The sequence below is a fragment of the Drosophila takahashii genome, chromosome 2R (assembly GCF_030179915.1).
Source record: "Drosophila takahashii strain IR98-3 E-12201 chromosome 2R, DtakHiC1v2, whole genome shotgun sequence".
Taxonomy (NCBI): Eukaryota; Metazoa; Arthropoda; class Insecta; order Diptera; family Drosophilidae; genus Drosophila; species Drosophila takahashii.
Window position 1 is genome coordinate 31116997 of NC_091679.1, and position 15126 is coordinate 31132122.

Below are 15126 nucleotides of genomic sequence, written 5' to 3' on the forward strand. Positions count from 1 at the left end.
ATGTATAATGTACGTTGTGCTAATTACAAAGGTATATAAAATATTTATTATCTCTTATTACAGACACTTTTGGCATTCGATAGATATTCATAGACTTGCATTGAATGCAAACAAGTTACTTATAGATGAAGTCCCTCCTCGTTATAATGCCAGCAATGCGATTCTCATTGTTGATAACCAACAAGTGACGCAAGCCCAATGCGCGGAAAATCTGAAAAATTCTCGGAACCGAATCATGCTAAGAAAAAAATGTTTAATTAGTGCAAGGTTAGTGGAGTTTGCAGTTCGAAAATGACTCACTGGATTGACTCGAACCGGCGATGGATTCATAAACATGGACAAGTCCACCGTGTAATTGATTTTTTCATCTAGCTGGCGAACACTCTGAAATAATTGTTATGAGCTCTTGATCCAAACAATCTGTTATCTTGATGATTACCTTAATTGATGGATAACGCGGATAGACGTCTCTAAACGTCTGAATAGAGGTTTCTGGCAACCAGAATCGCTTGTTCTCCACGTACAGAGATTTCAGCAAAATGACAATCAGCTGCGAACGCAAGATGATGCCACAAACGCGGCCCTCCGAACGACGATCCTTTAAGATTATCCAAATTTATAGTACGAAAGTGAAATTAATACTACTATTATTATTCTTACTCCTTGCACATCATCCACCACGGGAAATCCATTGTGATCGCACTTTTTCAGCATTTTATAAATGTAATGAGCGCTATCGCGAAGCTTGATGCAGACCACAGGATTACTCAGTATTTCGTGAGCTGTCAGGCCCTTATATTGCGGCAGGGGCTCCCAGGTCAGCAGGGGAACATGATTCACTTGGATTTGGGTGTCGTAGATGCCCTCATTGAAGTAATCGCCCACCCATTTGGCGGTGATTAGTGCAATGATGAGGGGAAAGAAGAAGGAGCTCTCCACGCCAGTTGTTTCCATTAGAATAACCGACAAGCTGATGGTCATCCGGAGCACTCCACCCAAATTAGCGGCTGCTCCGATCAGAGCATATTTACCAGGATGAAGAAACTCCTGGAAACCGAAAGCATGGGTTACATTTCTGATTATCAAACGTACAATTACTTATACCGCCTGTGGGAACATGTAGAACGTAACCATGGCCAGAAGACGCCCCCAAGCAGCGCCCACCAGAGCAGTTGGGATGAACACACCCAAGGATACATTGAGGCCGAAGGTGGCACAGGATAACACATAGTAGACGACTGTGAACAGAGCCAGCGTTAGGATTTTATGCGAGCCTGGAAATAAATTAGATATTAATATTTAAAATATGATCTTCCGATAATCTCCCACCTGGAGGATCGTGGAACAAAGATCGTACTGTAGCTTCAGGCGTTTGAAACCACAGGGCAGCCACTGCATTATATTCGTTGTCCTCGCAGAAAAGCTGCACAGGATGGTTGGTTGGATCATTGCCCAACGGACGACAGTCGTTGATGAAGTAGATCATTAGGCAGGCAAGTGTCACGCCCAGCATTGCCACTACTACCGCTTCAATAACCTTCCCGATCTTCCAGGGAATGAAGCGCTTTCGAAACTTATTGATTTTGGTATTCAGTGAGTTCCAGGCGGCTCCAAGCAATCCTCCGGCTACTCCCAGCAGCATGAAGATGGGCAGCTCGAAGTAGTCGAACTTCAACGGCGCATCGAACTTGCCCAGGTTGAAGAGACCCGTGAATGTGAAATCGTTTAGGCCGTGGTAGGCTGATAAGACAATGTTCAGGGTAAACACGCTGATAATGGAGGCCACTAGTGTGCGCCAAATGAGATTCTGATTCCAGAAACTAGCCGCTTCCTCCAAGGAGAACAGCATTCCTCCGATTGGTGCACCGAAAGCGGCTGAAACTCCGGCTGCTCCGCCTCCCAAAACGAAATCACGCTTCTCGTGATCATCCCGGAATGCTTTGAACACCCGGAAATCCTTCACAAACGTGGTGCTCTTGCCCTGCGAGATTCCGGCAGCCACCACGGCGCCGGCATGAATCATAGGACCCTCCTTTCCTCCGGCCAATCCGCCCACCACTGAGGTTATCACTCCGATGGCCTTCACAGCCAGCGTCTTAATCCGTACAATTCGCGGTATTTTCACGCCATTCAGGTAGCTCTTCACCTGCGGAATACCACTGCCAGCGGTGATGGGCTCAATGTAGGTGACCATGGCTGCTCCGAAGGCCACGGGCACAATGCTGAATAGAAGCCAGTAAAGGTAGGGTATCACAAGGTCGCCTGTGCTCGAATCGCTCAGCGGGACGTTTCTTTGAACAGCTAAAAATGAGTAAGCATAAATTATAATTTCTTAACTAATAAATAATTTATCGAAAGGATTTATTACCATTGAACAGGAAACTGTATTTCAAATCCGACAGCTCCTCGATTATAATATCTATGGTGCAGGCGATAAGTGCCGTGATAATGCCAATCTGTATAAATATGATCCATCTTATGACGTCCTTGCGCAGGGAGAATCGTTCTGTTAGCCTTTTTCGCTGTTCCTCTTGGAAGAGCGTGTTTTCGCAAACCTCGTAGTCCAAGCTCTGCAAGTGGAAAACTTACTGATAAGACTTGCAGTCCAAACTCCGGCCCATAGATTAGAAATACCTCGTAATTCGGTGTTGAAGACGCCGCTGTGCGAGATCTTAGATGGAAAATGGGTTCCGAATTGTTAATATTCCTATTTGAAGTGCCCGCATTGCCATTTACTGGCTGAAATACAAAGAGCATTAAGTAATAAACTTAATATGAGTGACCAAAGATAAGCTCACTTGAAATCCGAGCTATGAGTCATTACAATTACATTTTGTTAAATACTTACAATCTCAGGAGGAATAGGCATTGCATTGTCGCCTAATTGCAGAGGCGGTTCATCACCTAATAAGTGGTGATTCCCCGAAAAACCTTGAGCTTCTCTACCTGAAGAACTAGTTGTGGGTTCTTCGCTTTGGATGGCTCCGAAATCTTGTATCGGTTTTGAGCCCTGACCCATATCTTTCTGGGCCACGGTCGCATCATCATCACCACTCTCATCATCTAAATTAATTAAAGTTTTTCTATCGTCCATTATTTAAAACATTAATGGAACAACAAACAATAAAAAAAAACAGAAACAGAACAAAGCCGACTGAGTATAACCATTTGCGGTTAGTTGAGAAATACCGAATGCTCGATTATTCGGTATGCGAGTATTTTATTTTGTATGCAACGTATTTTTGAAACAGACAACTGAAAACGTTTTAATACACTTTATTAAAATAAATGTGGAAATAAAAAAAAAATCAAAATCAAAAACTGAAAATATATATACAGTTATTCCTAAATTTTACAAATATATTGATTTCATTATCATAGCTTTTAAATGTGCCGTTTATAGAATGAGATTGATCCCGAATCTTAATGTTTACAAAAGAATGTCTTTAAGGCACTTTAACGGTTTGAAAGACAACCCTCTTACAGAGTGGGCTCAAATTGAAAATTGGGATTCAGAAACTTGAACTTGGCCGCCTCCAACAGCATGCGGTTGTGCTCGATTCGGTTGCGGCAGTGCAATTCCTGGCTTATTTGGGCCATCGTGCGCTCCAAGCGTTGCAGGACATCGCGCTGGGGGTGGTCCAGGAAGTGGGTCAATGACATCGATTGTGAGAGAGATTGAGACCGCGAGTACTCCATGGAGACGTCCTCCATCGACGAGGTCAGCGAGCCACCGGATTTGCTTTCGCCCTGCAACGATGGAGCCCTGCTCAAGTCGATGGCTGCCGGCTGATCAGACAGGAATGGAGAACCGCCCTGTTGCTCCGGCTTGACTGGACGACCCAAATAGGACACACTAGCAGCAGTAGAAGGGGTCAAACCGGAAGGCTGTCCCTCAACCGAGATATTAGGGAGCTGGAATTATATAAAATGGATGTATAATTCTTTAAGTCTTATTTATTGTTACAAAAGTTGTGTTAAGAAAGCGAACTACTTAATACAAAAAATTTGAATTTTCGTAAATGTTATTGCTAGAATTAGGTAATCAGCTTTAATTTTAAAACTTATAATATAAGTTATCAGTTTTTATAGTACCAAAGCCGCATATATTTGACAGAAAAAAAATGTAATTCCATAGAAGCACTTTAGAAGTGCAATAAACCTTTAAAATATTTTGTTGTTTATTTATAGTTTTAGTTAGTTTTTTAATAATATGTATACTTTTTAAGTCGATCTAGTTTGTAAAGTATAAATATTTTATAATCCTTAGAGATAAACTGAATTACTTACATCCTGAACCAGAACACCAAGGCTGTTGGAGATACTAGGTGGATTAGCTGGGACGGCGTTATCTGAAGTTGAATCTCCGGACTGGAAAGAGACAGATAGATTAGCACACCCATACAAGCTCCAAGTTTCATTGAGCTATTTCGCCGTGCGAGTAGATACAGTCTATGCCTGCATACATAAGGCACTGTTCTAACGGTGAATAGCGAGGTGAGATGTGGACATCTCACTCCTGCACACTTAAGCTTACCCTGCGAGTGGCTCCCTCTTGCTCTTGCTTGTGGCGCTGGAACACCGTTTTGATCTTCAACTCGTGGCTTTCATTTCCAGCCGGAGTCGGAATTTCCAGAAAAACGCCAGAACTGCTCTGCGCAGCTGTACTTGTAGATGGCGTAGGGGTCACTGGGGTTGGTGTTGGGGTCTTCTTGCGCGGCTTTCCAAAGCGCCGGTTCTTCATGATGCGATCACGGCGCTCCTCCAGAGCAGCCACTTTCATTTCGTGAAGCTTCCCCAACAACGAACTATGACGCCTCTGTTCGCAGGGATTACAAATGCTCTTTCTTTCCGCAAATTAAAGTATACCATATCCACCTACCTTAATATGCATGTGAAAATTACCAGTTGAGCGCACGCTGCCGCGATAAATCCGATCCGGCGGACAGTAGCAGCACTTGACCGTAACATTATCGCCCACCTGGTTCTCGATGCGGTATAGTTCCCCATTAAGGATGTACGGCACATGCTGGCGCCTCTCCGGATCGTTTTTCGGCTCCATTTTCTTCCGCACCGCTTAAGTTCAGCACCGTTCAGCACCGGACAGTTTTCAGTTTCATAAATAGCTTTCAAGGAACGAACGAAGGAAAAAGGAGGAATGTCAAAGCGGAGGAAGAGATACAGATTCTGAGAGAGAAAGAGAGAGCTAGCAAAAAGCAACGGTTTCGGACAAATGAAGATAGACAAAACGACGCCAAAAAGGCCCCTAGGTACGTTAGAATTTTGTTAGGTTAATACCATACTAGTGTTATAAAATTAATTGATTCAAAAAATTGTCTTCATTCTGTAGAATGTAGGTGAAGTAGATACATAGAAGTAAGAGTTCCCTTTAATATATGGAATATATCAAAAATAAGTCTGATAAATAAAAATTTTCTTATAAATTAATAACCAAGTCTAGTTACCAATTTAAAAAAATGTGTTTTTTTTTGTGCCAAAACAGCATGCATATTATTTATTTGGACAAAAAATAAAAGAGGCAATTTTGAATTAGTTTTCCAAATTTTGAAAAAAAAAAATGTAATTTTTAAATACATTTAGCTTTTTTGCGCCAAAGAAATAGTCAGGTAGCTCCAATCGGGCACAGTGGCAACTCTGCTGGTACACAAAAAGAAAACAAGTTGGCAGCACCATTGCCCATAGAAAATATAAACAATTTCACGTGTTGGCCTTTTAAAAAGAAATCAGGAGTTTTTACCAATATTAGCATTATTAAGAGTCTATTTAAGAGCACCATCGACTGATAAATAAACGAGATGTCTGAACTAGCACCAGATGCCAAGCCAAACATATTAATAACAGGTGCGATTCGATGGTCCTCTTGTAATGTTTGTGTTTTTTATAATTTTTAATTAAATTTCAGGCACTCCCGGGGCTGGAAAATCTTATTTATGCGAACGCCTGTCCGCCCAACTAAAGTTCGAGTGGCTGGACTGCTCCAAGATCGCCAAGGAAAATGAGTTTGTGGAGGAATATGACGAGGAGTACGACTGTCCCATTTTGGACGAAGAAAAGGTGGGTCAGAATCCCATTATCTAACATTTAAGTAACTCTATTGTATTGTTCAGCTGATGGACCACTTGGAGCCCCTGATGGCGAAGGGCGGCAACATCGTCGAATACCATGGCTGTGATTTCTTCCCAGAGCGCTGGTTTCAGGCCGTCTTCGTGGTCACCTGTCCCAATAAGACGCTCTACGATCGCCTCAAGGATCGCAACTACAACGAAAAGAAGCTCACATCGAATATTCAGTGCGAGATATTTGGGACCATTCTGGAAGAGGCCCGCGACTCCTACAAATCGGATATAGTATTCCAACTGAAGGGCGAAACAAAGGCAGATGCCCATCAGAGTCTGAAGACTGTGAAAAACTGGTATCGTATGTGGAAAAGGAAATGAAAGCCGCATTTGTTAGTTCTTTTTTAATCTTATGTATAAAAGCTTCAGAGTTTGTATGTAAATTAACTATTATTTACAACAAAGAGAGTGTATAAAATCGTAATCTTAAATCTACAACCTAAACTCGCGTCATCTTAAACCGGAGCGGTCCATCCGGGGCATACATGAAAGTGACTGCGTAGTCCAGCGGCTTGTGGTTGTACTCCAGCTTGTAGTTTCGCAGAAGCTTGGCCAGCAGTATTTGCATCTCCAGATCGGCGAAGCGACGACCCAGACACATCCGAGCTCCATAGCCGTAGGGCAGCGAGGCGAACGGATGCAGTTTGCCCGGAGTTCCGCCATGCTGTGGTTTCAACCATCTTTCCGGCCGGAAAGCGGCCGCATCCGTCACATACTCCTCCATGTTACCCGTGACAATTGTGGGAAAGACCGCCTGGACGCCCTTGGGCACCTGGTAGCCACAGATCACACTGTCCTCCATCAGAGTTCGTCCGTTTCCAATCACCGTGCTGTACATGCGGAACACCTCCTTGATGAAGGCCTTCAGGTGGTGCATCTGATCGAGCAGCGGGATTGTGAGTGGTGTGTTGGGATCCGGCAGCAGTCGCTTCAGCTCCTCGTGAACCTTTTGCTGCTCCGCTGGGCGAGTGGCCAGTTGGTACAGCATGGAGCAAACGGCCATGGATATCTGACAATTAATTAGAGTTTATATCAGTAGTCTTTGATCCATTTGAACTTACTGTATCTATTCCGACTAGAATCAAATCGAGAGCCATTATGGTGGCTATCTTTTCGTCCTTCTCCGACAGGATCACCTTTTCCACCAGCGAAGGCTCGCCACTACGCAGGCTGGGATCTTGGGTCTTCAGTCTCTCGGTGGCACTCTGAATGTATTTCATGCAGACCCTTAAATACAGCGGAAATTAGTGTTTGTAGATCAAAGGTTATTGGAGTGTAATTACCCCACAAAAAAGTTCATGTTCTTCACATAGCGCGTCCACAGGGGCGTGGGAACGTAGCGCCAATAGGGAGCTTTTAGCTCCAAAGTGGCCACATTGCGCAGGGCGTACTTGGCGGCATCAATGATTTGCTGGGGCTCCGAATCTGGCTTAAGATTCGACTCCAGGCAGCCCAAACGAGTGTCCAGGGCGACGCGACCAATGCCTGGTGATTAGATATTCTGTCTCGAATGTCTTTTAAAAGGTTTTTACAATTTATAATTACACTCCAAGGACCATTTGTGAATCTCATTGTCGAAATCTTCGGGCAGCTCTTCGTTTTCGTCCAGCAGGTTCTCGCAGCGCTGCAGGAAATCTTCGGTGATGACCTCCAGGGGCTGTAAGTATCGCCGGATGGTGGACAACTGCAAAACGGGCTTCTGGACACGCGAGCGGAACTCTCGCCAGGGTTCTCCGTGCCTGAATGGGTTCCAAATAAATTACAAATTCAAGAAATTACAAGAATCCACCTACACTCCGACCACGCCGCCAAGCTCCCCGAAGAAATCCTTGCGCACCACGCTCTTGTACTTGACCAAACTGGGCATCGAGGGACGGAAGGGAGTGGGCCCCTCGCTTCGGTAGCACTGAAAATTTATCAAATTACCATAGCTTAATATCCGACAACTGTGAGCAATTTGTACGGTGCCAGAAATGTGTGTAATGGCTTGGTGCCTTCGTGGTTCGCTGGTCAAGCGGAAAGTCCCAAGCCACTGGCGTGCCATCAAAGCTTACCTTTTCAATTTCGTCGGCATCGTAGATGAACAAAAGATCGGGCCTTCCTATGAGACCTCCAAAGCGCACAATTCTGCCATAACGATCGTGCAGCAGCGATGATATTTTCGCCACATCGGAGATGGTGTATTGACCAATTATTGGCATCAATCTGTGTGGAGTAGTCAAGGTTAAACAAATCTCTATGACAATGAAAGATGCATTGACTTTTTCCAAAGGCGCAAAAATATGATTTGTGAGCAAAATTCGTCAGCGTGCAGCAAAATTTCACACGTTATTAGGGCGACCTTGAATTCAACGCTAATTGAACGCTAATTAACTGGATGACGTGCTGTCGATTAGACAGGTGTAAATTGCTGGAATCCAGCACGCACATTTAACAAGAATCGTTAGGCTTTACAGCCGTCTAAATATATTTAGTTAGCATACATCATCGTTGAGGAGGGGAGGAAAACAAGCTGGGATTGCGTGTTTTTGCACAAGATCCAAACAAATAAACGGCGGTAAATACGAACTTCATCATCGCGGCTAATTCAATGAGTGTCGAACAAGCTGGCCAAGTTAATTGGGTCAAGTGAAACGGAGAGTGTTTGGTTTTATTGCAAGTGCAGTTCGCTGGGAGAAAGCGAACGAGTTTGTGTCTTCAGTCTTTCGTTTTCGATTGGTTTCGGTTTGCGGTATTCGGTTTCGGTTACCTCCAGGTGTTTCCCAGAATGGGGATGGGTTTCGGTCCGGGTATCTGATTGTAGGGCAGGGCATTCTGCCATTCGGATGTGGAGTGTATTCGCGGGGCACTGGCTTCCTCCGGATCCGCCAGATGAGGACAAGTGGCCACGCCCGTGGAGCTTTCGCGGCTCTCCAAGCGCCTGGAACCTGCCCCACCAATCTTGGACACACTTCGTCGCAGATTGGTAGTTGAGGCTGTGGAACGCCACGCTTTCATGGGAAGCTTGTTCATTTTGTTCAGAGTCGACAAAAGCCGTAACTGATTTAAATTCAAATCAGATTTCACTGGCCGTAAGCCTCGATTTCCAATTGTCTTCTGTTGACGTTGACACACTGAGATCCGCGGGGCAATGAAACTGGCTTCTAGCGGGAACCGCAATCAAGTTCCACACTGAACGGCTGCCTGGCACAAACTACTGGCGGCTCGAGCTCCAGCGATCCAAACAAGCTACACGTTTTGGTGGTCTTTGGCCGGCTCTCTTCGCGGCTTTAACAGAGAAAGTGCTCAGTGCTCTTAGGCTTAGGCTTTTCGCTTTCAATAATTGTACTAACAATATTCTGATATTATCTGTGGAGAATATTTTGAACTCTCCTCAAAACCTATTTACATATTTTATTGTTCCCAGAGTTAAGTCTTTTGAAATCAATATTTGAAAAAACGAAATTTGACAGCTGTCATACAATTATATTCTGAGATATGGCATTTTAAGGGGAGCAACCTTAGTTACGTATTTTAAAAAAATGTACACAAACCAATAAAAACGATGATAAAGTTGCATGAATGGACTTTAAATTGCTTCCCCAGTCACCTTATTGTGGCAACAGAACCAAATACTCTTTTTTTTGAGGAAAATTAGGATTTAGGATTAATGGCAAAAAACTTGTACTATTTCCAAGTTTTCTCGTAGTAATAGTGTTAAAATGGGGGACTCATCTACAAGGCCGAGAATAAAGATAGTTATACCCGTTACTCGTAGAGTAAAAGGGTATACTAGATTCGTGCAAAAGTATGTAACAGCTAGAAGGAAGCGTTTCCGACCCCATAAAGTATATATATTCTTGATCAGGGTCACTAGCCGAGTCGATCTAGCCATGTCCGTCTGTCCGTCTGTCCGTCTGTCCGTCTGTCTGTCTGTATGAACGCTGAGATCTCAGAAACTACAAAAGCTAGAAGGTTGAGATTTCCCACACATATTCTTTGGCTTCCTACGCAGCGCAAGTTTATTTTAGCCGAGCGCCACGCCCCCTCTAACGCCCACAATCGCCCACTAACGATTTTAAAATTGGTCCTGCGCCCACATCTTTAAAGATTTCCGAGAAGTAGAAATGCAATTTTGTTGTGTATATTTATACCTATCAAAATGTAGAAGACATTTTTCAAATCGGACCATTCATTAAAAAGTTATACGCTTTATAAATTGTCAACATATATCTATCTCCCTCGCACTCCCTTTAGCTGAGTTACGATTATTAGTCGGGACACCAACCCGACACAGCGTTCGCACTCCCTTTAGCTGAGTGACGGGTATTAGATAGTCGGGACACGAACCCGACTATAGCGTTCTCTCTTGTTTTTAATTTAAATTATGGCTGATTTATTCTAAAATTGTAACGTACACATAAAAAATTTGCTTAATTTATATTGTGAGCAATATCTTTAAAATTAACGGTACAAGTATGTTGGTAAATTTGGCAGTTGCAATATTTTGTATAATTAAAATTAAAAGGTATATTAATTTAAGCATCGACTTCAGTATCTTTTGTATTTATATAAATTTTAACGAGTGTTGTCCATCTGAAGGACAATGCTGTTCTGCTCGCTGTTAAGCATGCCGTGTTGTCCCAAATATAACTTAAAAACTGTAGCTGGTTTGCCGGAGGCGGGAGATACGTATAAGTATCTACGGCCTCCGGCAAGCCTGCTACCGTTTTTAAGTGGTGTGCTTAGCTTGAATAAAATTCCATTTTATTTCTCATATCAGCAAGAGATAAGCCCTCCAGAATTTGGTTGAAGTTTTCTAGCCAGGGTTTCTTAAAGTTTCGGATATGCAAGCTTACCAAGTGCGGCTGAGGCTCAGTGCTTCCCACATTCAACCTTAAAAACATAACAAAAAAAAATAATAAAAAAATTATAAACAAAATCGTTATTTTTTATATATTTCACATTTCACTGTCGCAAAAACTTTACAAAATAAATAAATAACAGCGCTGATGTGCACTTTAACAAATAGAACCACTCAAGCTGAGTTTAAATTGAGCACTAAAAAATATATTTCGGTTGAAGTTAAAACGAAGACTACAAATATGGTGATAAGAAAATGCTAATGCCGCCCCAAACATTTACGTCATCACTGCGGTTGGATAACTCAATGATTTGAGAATGCTTGACTGCTGGGAACAATAATAAGGTTATTGTTCCATCTCAAGGATTTTTAATGCTTAACACAAATAATGTTCAGTTATTACGAACAACTTAAATTTTTTTCTTATGGATCACAATAAGAAATTCTTAATCAACTCAAGATATATAATGTTGACAAATAGTTTACCAGTAGCTCAAAATTTTCAAAATTTTAAAATAAAAATGCCTAAAAGTATACTAAAAGCTTCGAATGAAACGCGCGAAGCAATCATAAAATCAATATAATATTGACATTACAAATTGTACCAACCGATTTGCAGTAATGACTATTACCAAATATTACACCCTGATTATAATTATATTTTTTTGCGACACAAACGAAATCAATGAGCTTTAGCTAATGATTTCCAGATCGGAGGTTAAGTGGTGGCAGAATTGGTAGCATAAATATTTTTAAACAGATTGTAATAGTCGTTCTGCAATAATGGTGTCACATTTATCCGTGAAATGCCTTCTAATAACAATAACAGCCGCTATTTTGTTGAGCTCGAATTTGAGAAGCGAGTGCGGACGGTCAAAATCAAGATTTACCAACATGCTTTGCGAATCCTATAACGAATCGTACGCAAAATTTAAAAAATGTAAACTTAATTTGCTTGGAAGAGGTCGAGTTGCTGCCGATTTTTACCTAAAGCTGTTTGAACTGCCTATAAACAACTCATGGGTAAGTTCCCCAACTCAAATTAATCTCAACTTCTTTTGGCAATATATTTGATTATTGCCTCAGATAAATTGGTCTATTTATCGGCGCTACAATGGGTTTCGTCCGTTTCTGTACAATATCAGTACAGATTTCTGCCAACTTTTAGGAAGGAACAATTTTTTGTCATTCGAAGGACTTGTAATTAATGCCGTCATGACCCGGTCCAATTTAAATCACTCCTGTCCGTACAATGTAAGTTTAAAAACTTAGAAATGATCAGAAAAGTGTAATTTTGATATGTCCTTACAGCATGACATCATTTTGGATAATCTAGAATTTTCGGATGATTTTCTAAAAACTCTTCCCCTTCCGCAAGGCGTCTATAAAATACAATTGCGTTTTGCCACCTACAAAGTTTGGAGGGTTCAGGTAACGATGTTTCTTGAAAGAGAAGAATAAAGTGTTTGTAATGCAAATAAACCATTTTAAATAAATCACAGTGAGAATTCATTTCCACATATTCTTTATATATTTAGCAATTTTCTTTTGATTACAAAGGTTACGTTTAATACAATAAAACTTTCACAATTTTCAAATGCCATCTTTGTGCATTTGGGATTGTTTGCAATGTTTTGCTGAGTCGAATGAGATTGTTGTGCAAAGCAATGTTGAATACAGTGATTTTCGATGAACAACGCATAAAAATAGTAAACTTTCATGGCAATAAAAACTTTGAACACACCAAAATCTTCTCAAAAAGTTTAATTTATTTATTGCGTGGTAAAACAGACAATGTCATACCACCCTTAATAATAGTATAGTTTAAATCGTAAATGCTTTGCTGGCTTACAGTCTAGAACTTGACTTTATAGCTTAAGTAGTTTTGTGGGATTGGCGACGAATCATTGAAATGGCACGTATCAAACTCATGCGTATTGATTGATGTAAAAAAAATGATAAAAGAACACTTTAAGAGGCAAGTATATATCGAATTGTTTTGATTGTTTGTTGGGGTTATAATAGCATAAAAGTTACGTTCTTAGGGTCTTTACTAGTATGAAACTTAGCTTAGATGCTGTATGCATATGAATATAGAATGGCATATGTATGTAGACTTAGACTATCCGCTTTCGCTGGCGGATTAAATTAAGATGATGCAGAGTGATAAATACGAAATGTCGCGTGACAGTTTAGAGACAGATCCTGCACAATAAACGCTGTTCCTCCAATTCTTTACTCTGTTTTCTGTCCTCGTTTTTACACCTCCCTTATCCGATAATTAACTATTCTTAAGTTATATTTATAGGTATGAATGTGTGTATCTAGGCTTAAAAATTTATATGGCGGCGTCGTTCGTATTTACAGTTCTTTTCGGTCATTTATATATCGCACATTTGATTAACTAAAACTAAAAGGACCTCTCCGGAGGGCCACCCAATTCAAGTCGGTTCAATGCAGTTCACAAATTCGAGTTAAATCAATAATATAAAACAGAAACTAAAAAACAAGTAACATCCATTGTTTGACGACTAATACTTTCAGCCAGCCGGACATTTTTAAGGCGGCTTCAGTGTTAACACTCGAATTCGTTGGCCGTTATGGCGCTCAGATCCTTCATGAGGCCCTCCAGATTGGCCATTTCCTGGTTAAGCTCCTCGGTGGATGTGCTGGGGGCAAGTCTTTGAATCTCATCGGTTGAGTGGACCACCGAGCCACCGCCCTGGAGGCGGTTGGGCGTGGCAGCCGAGAACGATGGCTTCTTGTATGGCGATTGGTTTTGTGGACGTATTGTGACGGCGGGAGCTGTATAAATAAATTTAAGATTATTAATTTGTAAAAAAACGAACTTTTTACTATACTCACTATGCTTGTTAATGGGCGTGGCTCCGCCAGTGGGCGGTGGACCCGGCACACTGAAACTCTTCAGAGGATGCCCTCGCTTGGAACTCTCAATGGTAGACACACAGCCATTGCCAGCAGCTCCGCTTGCGCCGTTGCTGAAATAAATAGGCAAAAAACAAGGCCGCTTATTAGGAGATTCACTATTTATTTAAAACAATTTTCTATATGCTACTAAACAAGGGCCAAGACTGCTTCAAACAACAATGGTACACTAAGAACCCCTCTTAATCACCGGCCGATTGCTGGTGCCTAAAAAGCGCAGCTTTCGAGCTTGCTGAATCTGCTGCGCCTTCCGGGCCAGCCGGATATACGGCTGGCGATCAGAGACGGACATCACGTTCCATGTGTAGTTGGCCAGCTCGGTGATGGTCGCCGCTGTGCGCATGCTGTAGACGCCCTTGTACTGGTGGTTGATCAGGATCTCGTCCAAGCGGAACTTGTTCATGAAGTTGAGGAACGGCGAGGGCGAGGCCATCAGTAGGAGCTGCTGTTCAACGCGCCGCGGTAGCGTTTTGTTATTCAGCTTGATCACCCTGCTCGACGGTCCATACGGCAGATTGACCTGTACACTGGGATCGATTCGTCCCCAACGCGTCCGCGAGCACATTCTCGTCTCCTTGTTTTGTTCGCAGCAAAGATTAAAAACTAGGGCAATTTATCTGGGAATTTTGTACAATTTCTAGCACCGAAATGGGAGATTTAACACCGAAAAGCCTAACAAAAACACCGCCCACTTTGCTCACCAGAAGTTGGCGTCGTAGCCGCCATAAGGATGCTCCGGTGTCTGAGCCATGGAGTTGCTCTGCGGCTGGGTTAGGCTCTGCTGGGAGAGACCCGCCTCCATGGTCATGTGGGATCGATTCTGGTGGCTGTACTGGGTGCGCGGGTACTGAGGTCGCTCCATCGTTCCGTTCATTGAGGTGCCTGTAAAAATATGGTTATAGCTTATGTTTCAATAACTTTCACTCACTAGCTGCTACTCACTCATATATCCTGGCACATAGGATCGCTTGTCCAGCGAATTGGTCACATGACCTGGCACCGGCGTCTCCACCTCGTACTCGCTGTGCACCACTGATCGTGGCAGGGTGAGAGCACCACTGCTGGAGGCTCCATCGCTGCAGACAGGCGTCACTGTGTGCAAGCCCTTGTCTATGTTTTTGAGCTCCATCTGATCATGGTGTATCCATAGATCCGGTGGCTTGGGAACGCCCACATTGTTCTTTTGGTAGCTGTAAAATG

At 42.5% G+C, this 15126-nt stretch overlaps 7 protein-coding genes across 9 annotated transcripts in view; 2 read left to right on the forward strand and 5 right to left on the reverse strand.

Annotated features, from left to right (window-relative positions):
• Nucleotides 1-23: 23 nt before the first annotated feature.
• ClC-b (chloride channel protein 7) lies at nucleotides 24-3134 on the reverse strand. Its single transcript, XM_017152936.3, has 9 exons — nucleotides 2849-3134; nucleotides 2635-2739; nucleotides 2369-2570; nucleotides 1330-2301; nucleotides 1105-1274; nucleotides 661-1047; nucleotides 440-598; nucleotides 301-384; nucleotides 24-238 (listed from the first exon to the last, which is right to left on the reverse strand). The coding sequence occupies exons 1-9, from the start codon at nucleotides 3092-3094 to the stop codon at nucleotides 116-118; spliced, it is 2448 nt and encodes an 815-aa protein (XP_017008425.3). The 5' UTR covers nucleotides 3095-3134; the 3' UTR covers nucleotides 24-115.
• Nucleotides 3135-3260: 126 nt separating this feature from the next.
• Nucleotides 3261-5204, reverse strand: stil (stand still). Its single transcript, XM_017152925.3, has 4 exons — nucleotides 4883-5204; nucleotides 4538-4819; nucleotides 4291-4371; nucleotides 3261-3915 (listed from the first exon to the last, which is right to left on the reverse strand). The coding sequence occupies exons 1-4, from the start codon at nucleotides 5060-5062 to the stop codon at nucleotides 3481-3483; spliced, it is 978 nt and encodes a 325-aa protein (XP_017008414.2). The 5' UTR covers nucleotides 5063-5204; the 3' UTR covers nucleotides 3261-3480.
• A 495-nt stretch (nucleotides 5205-5699) lies between these two features.
• On the forward strand, nucleotides 5700-6575 carry Ak6 (adenylate kinase isoenzyme 6). Its single transcript, XM_017153037.3, has 3 exons — nucleotides 5700-5862; nucleotides 5924-6075; nucleotides 6129-6575. The coding sequence occupies exons 1-3, from the start codon at nucleotides 5817-5819 to the stop codon at nucleotides 6456-6458; spliced, it is 528 nt and encodes a 175-aa protein (XP_017008526.2). The 5' UTR covers nucleotides 5700-5816; the 3' UTR covers nucleotides 6459-6575.
• Cyp301a1 (Probable cytochrome P450 301a1, mitochondrial) lies at nucleotides 6376-9539 on the reverse strand. Its single transcript, XM_017153036.3, has 7 exons — nucleotides 8887-9539; nucleotides 8192-8342; nucleotides 7931-8043; nucleotides 7683-7876; nucleotides 7421-7622; nucleotides 7199-7364; nucleotides 6376-7146 (listed from the first exon to the last, which is right to left on the reverse strand). Exons 1-7 carry the CDS (start codon nucleotides 9147-9149, stop codon nucleotides 6577-6579), a joined length of 1659 nt encoding a protein of 552 aa, XP_017008525.2. The 5' UTR covers nucleotides 9150-9539; the 3' UTR covers nucleotides 6376-6576.
• Nucleotides 9540-11763: 2224 nt separating this feature from the next.
• Nucleotides 11764-12461, forward strand: LOC108065056 (uncharacterized). Its single transcript, XM_017152911.3, has 3 exons — nucleotides 11764-12003; nucleotides 12067-12234; nucleotides 12292-12461. Exons 1-3 carry the CDS (start codon nucleotides 11764-11766, stop codon nucleotides 12439-12441), a joined length of 558 nt encoding a protein of 185 aa, XP_017008400.2. The 3' UTR covers nucleotides 12442-12461.
• A 268-nt stretch (nucleotides 12462-12729) lies between these two features.
• Nucleotides 12730-15126, reverse strand: part of fra (neogenin protein frazzled) — a 37187-nt gene continuing 34790 nt past the window's right edge. For all 3 annotated transcript variants that reach the window (XM_070212633.1, XM_070212634.1, XM_070212632.1), the window contains exons 7-10: nucleotides 14869-15116; nucleotides 14628-14808; nucleotides 13846-13979; nucleotides 12730-13785 (exon numbers count right to left, since the gene is read on the reverse strand). In XM_070212633.1, coding sequence (XP_070068734.1) covers nucleotides 13556-13785; nucleotides 13846-13979; nucleotides 14628-14808; nucleotides 14869-15116 — 793 coding nt within the window. In that variant the 3' untranslated portion in view covers nucleotides 12730-13555. The remainder of the gene's footprint in view (nucleotides 13786-13845; nucleotides 13980-14627; nucleotides 14809-14868; nucleotides 15117-15126) is intronic.
• On the reverse strand, nucleotides 14030-14579 carry LOC108065089 (uncharacterized). The gene has a single exon (XM_017152964.3). It carries the CDS (start codon nucleotides 14489-14491, stop codon nucleotides 14096-14098), a length of 396 nt encoding a protein of 131 aa, XP_017008453.2. The 5' UTR covers nucleotides 14492-14579; the 3' UTR covers nucleotides 14030-14095.

Coding starts and splice junctions, on each gene's coding strand:
- ClC-b (XM_017152936.3), bottom strand. CDS start 3,094: ATGGACGATAGAAAAACTTTAATTAATTTAGATGATGAGAGTGGTGAT. Junction 2,740..2,848: donor TGCCTATTCCTCCTGAGATT/GTAAGTATTTAA, acceptor TTTGTATTTCAG/CCAGTAAATGGCAATGCGGG. Junction 599..660: donor TGGTGGATGATGTGCAAGGA/GTAAGAATAATA, acceptor ATAATCTTAAAG/GATCGTCGTTCGGAGGGCCG.
- stil (XM_017152925.3), bottom strand. CDS start 5,062: ATGGAGCCGAAAAACGATCCGGAGAGGCGCCAGCATGTGCCGTACATC. Junction 4,372..4,537: donor AAGAGGGAGCCACTCGCAGG/GTAAGCTTAAGT, acceptor GTCTCTTTCCAG/TCCGGAGATTCAACTTCAGA. Junction 3,916..4,290: donor TTGGTGTTCTGGTTCAGGAT/GTAAGTAATTCA, acceptor ATATAATTCCAG/CTCCCTAATATCTCGGTTGA.
- Ak6 (XM_017153037.3), top strand. CDS start 5,817: ATGTCTGAACTAGCACCAGATGCCAAGCCAAACATATTAATAACAG. Junction 5,863..5,923: donor GCCAAACATATTAATAACAG/GTGCGATTCGAT, acceptor ATTAAATTTCAG/GCACTCCCGGGGCTGGAAAA. Junction 6,076..6,128: donor CCATTTTGGACGAAGAAAAG/GTGGGTCAGAAT, acceptor TGTATTGTTCAG/CTGATGGACCACTTGGAGCC.
- Cyp301a1 (XM_017153036.3), bottom strand. CDS start 9,149: ATGAACAAGCTTCCCATGAAAGCGTGGCGTTCCACAGCCTCAACTACC. Junction 8,044..8,191: donor ATGCCGACGAAATTGAAAAG/GTAAGCTTTGAT, acceptor ATAAATTTTCAG/TGCTACCGAAGCGAGGGGCC. Junction 7,877..7,930: donor CTTGGCGGCGTGGTCGGAGT/GTAGGTGGATTC, acceptor GAACCCATTCAG/GCACGGAGAACCCTGGCGAG.
- LOC108065056 (XM_017152911.3), top strand. CDS start 11,764: ATGGTGTCACATTTATCCGTGAAATGCCTTCTAATAACAATAACAGCC. Junction 12,004..12,066: donor TGCCTATAAACAACTCATGG/GTAAGTTCCCCA, acceptor TTATTGCCTCAG/ATAAATTGGTCTATTTATCG. Junction 12,235..12,291: donor ATCACTCCTGTCCGTACAAT/GTAAGTTTAAAA, acceptor ATGTCCTTACAG/CATGACATCATTTTGGATAA.
- LOC108065089 (XM_017152964.3), bottom strand. CDS start 14,491: ATGTGCTCGCGGACGCGTTGGGGACGAATCGATCCCAGTGTACAGGTC.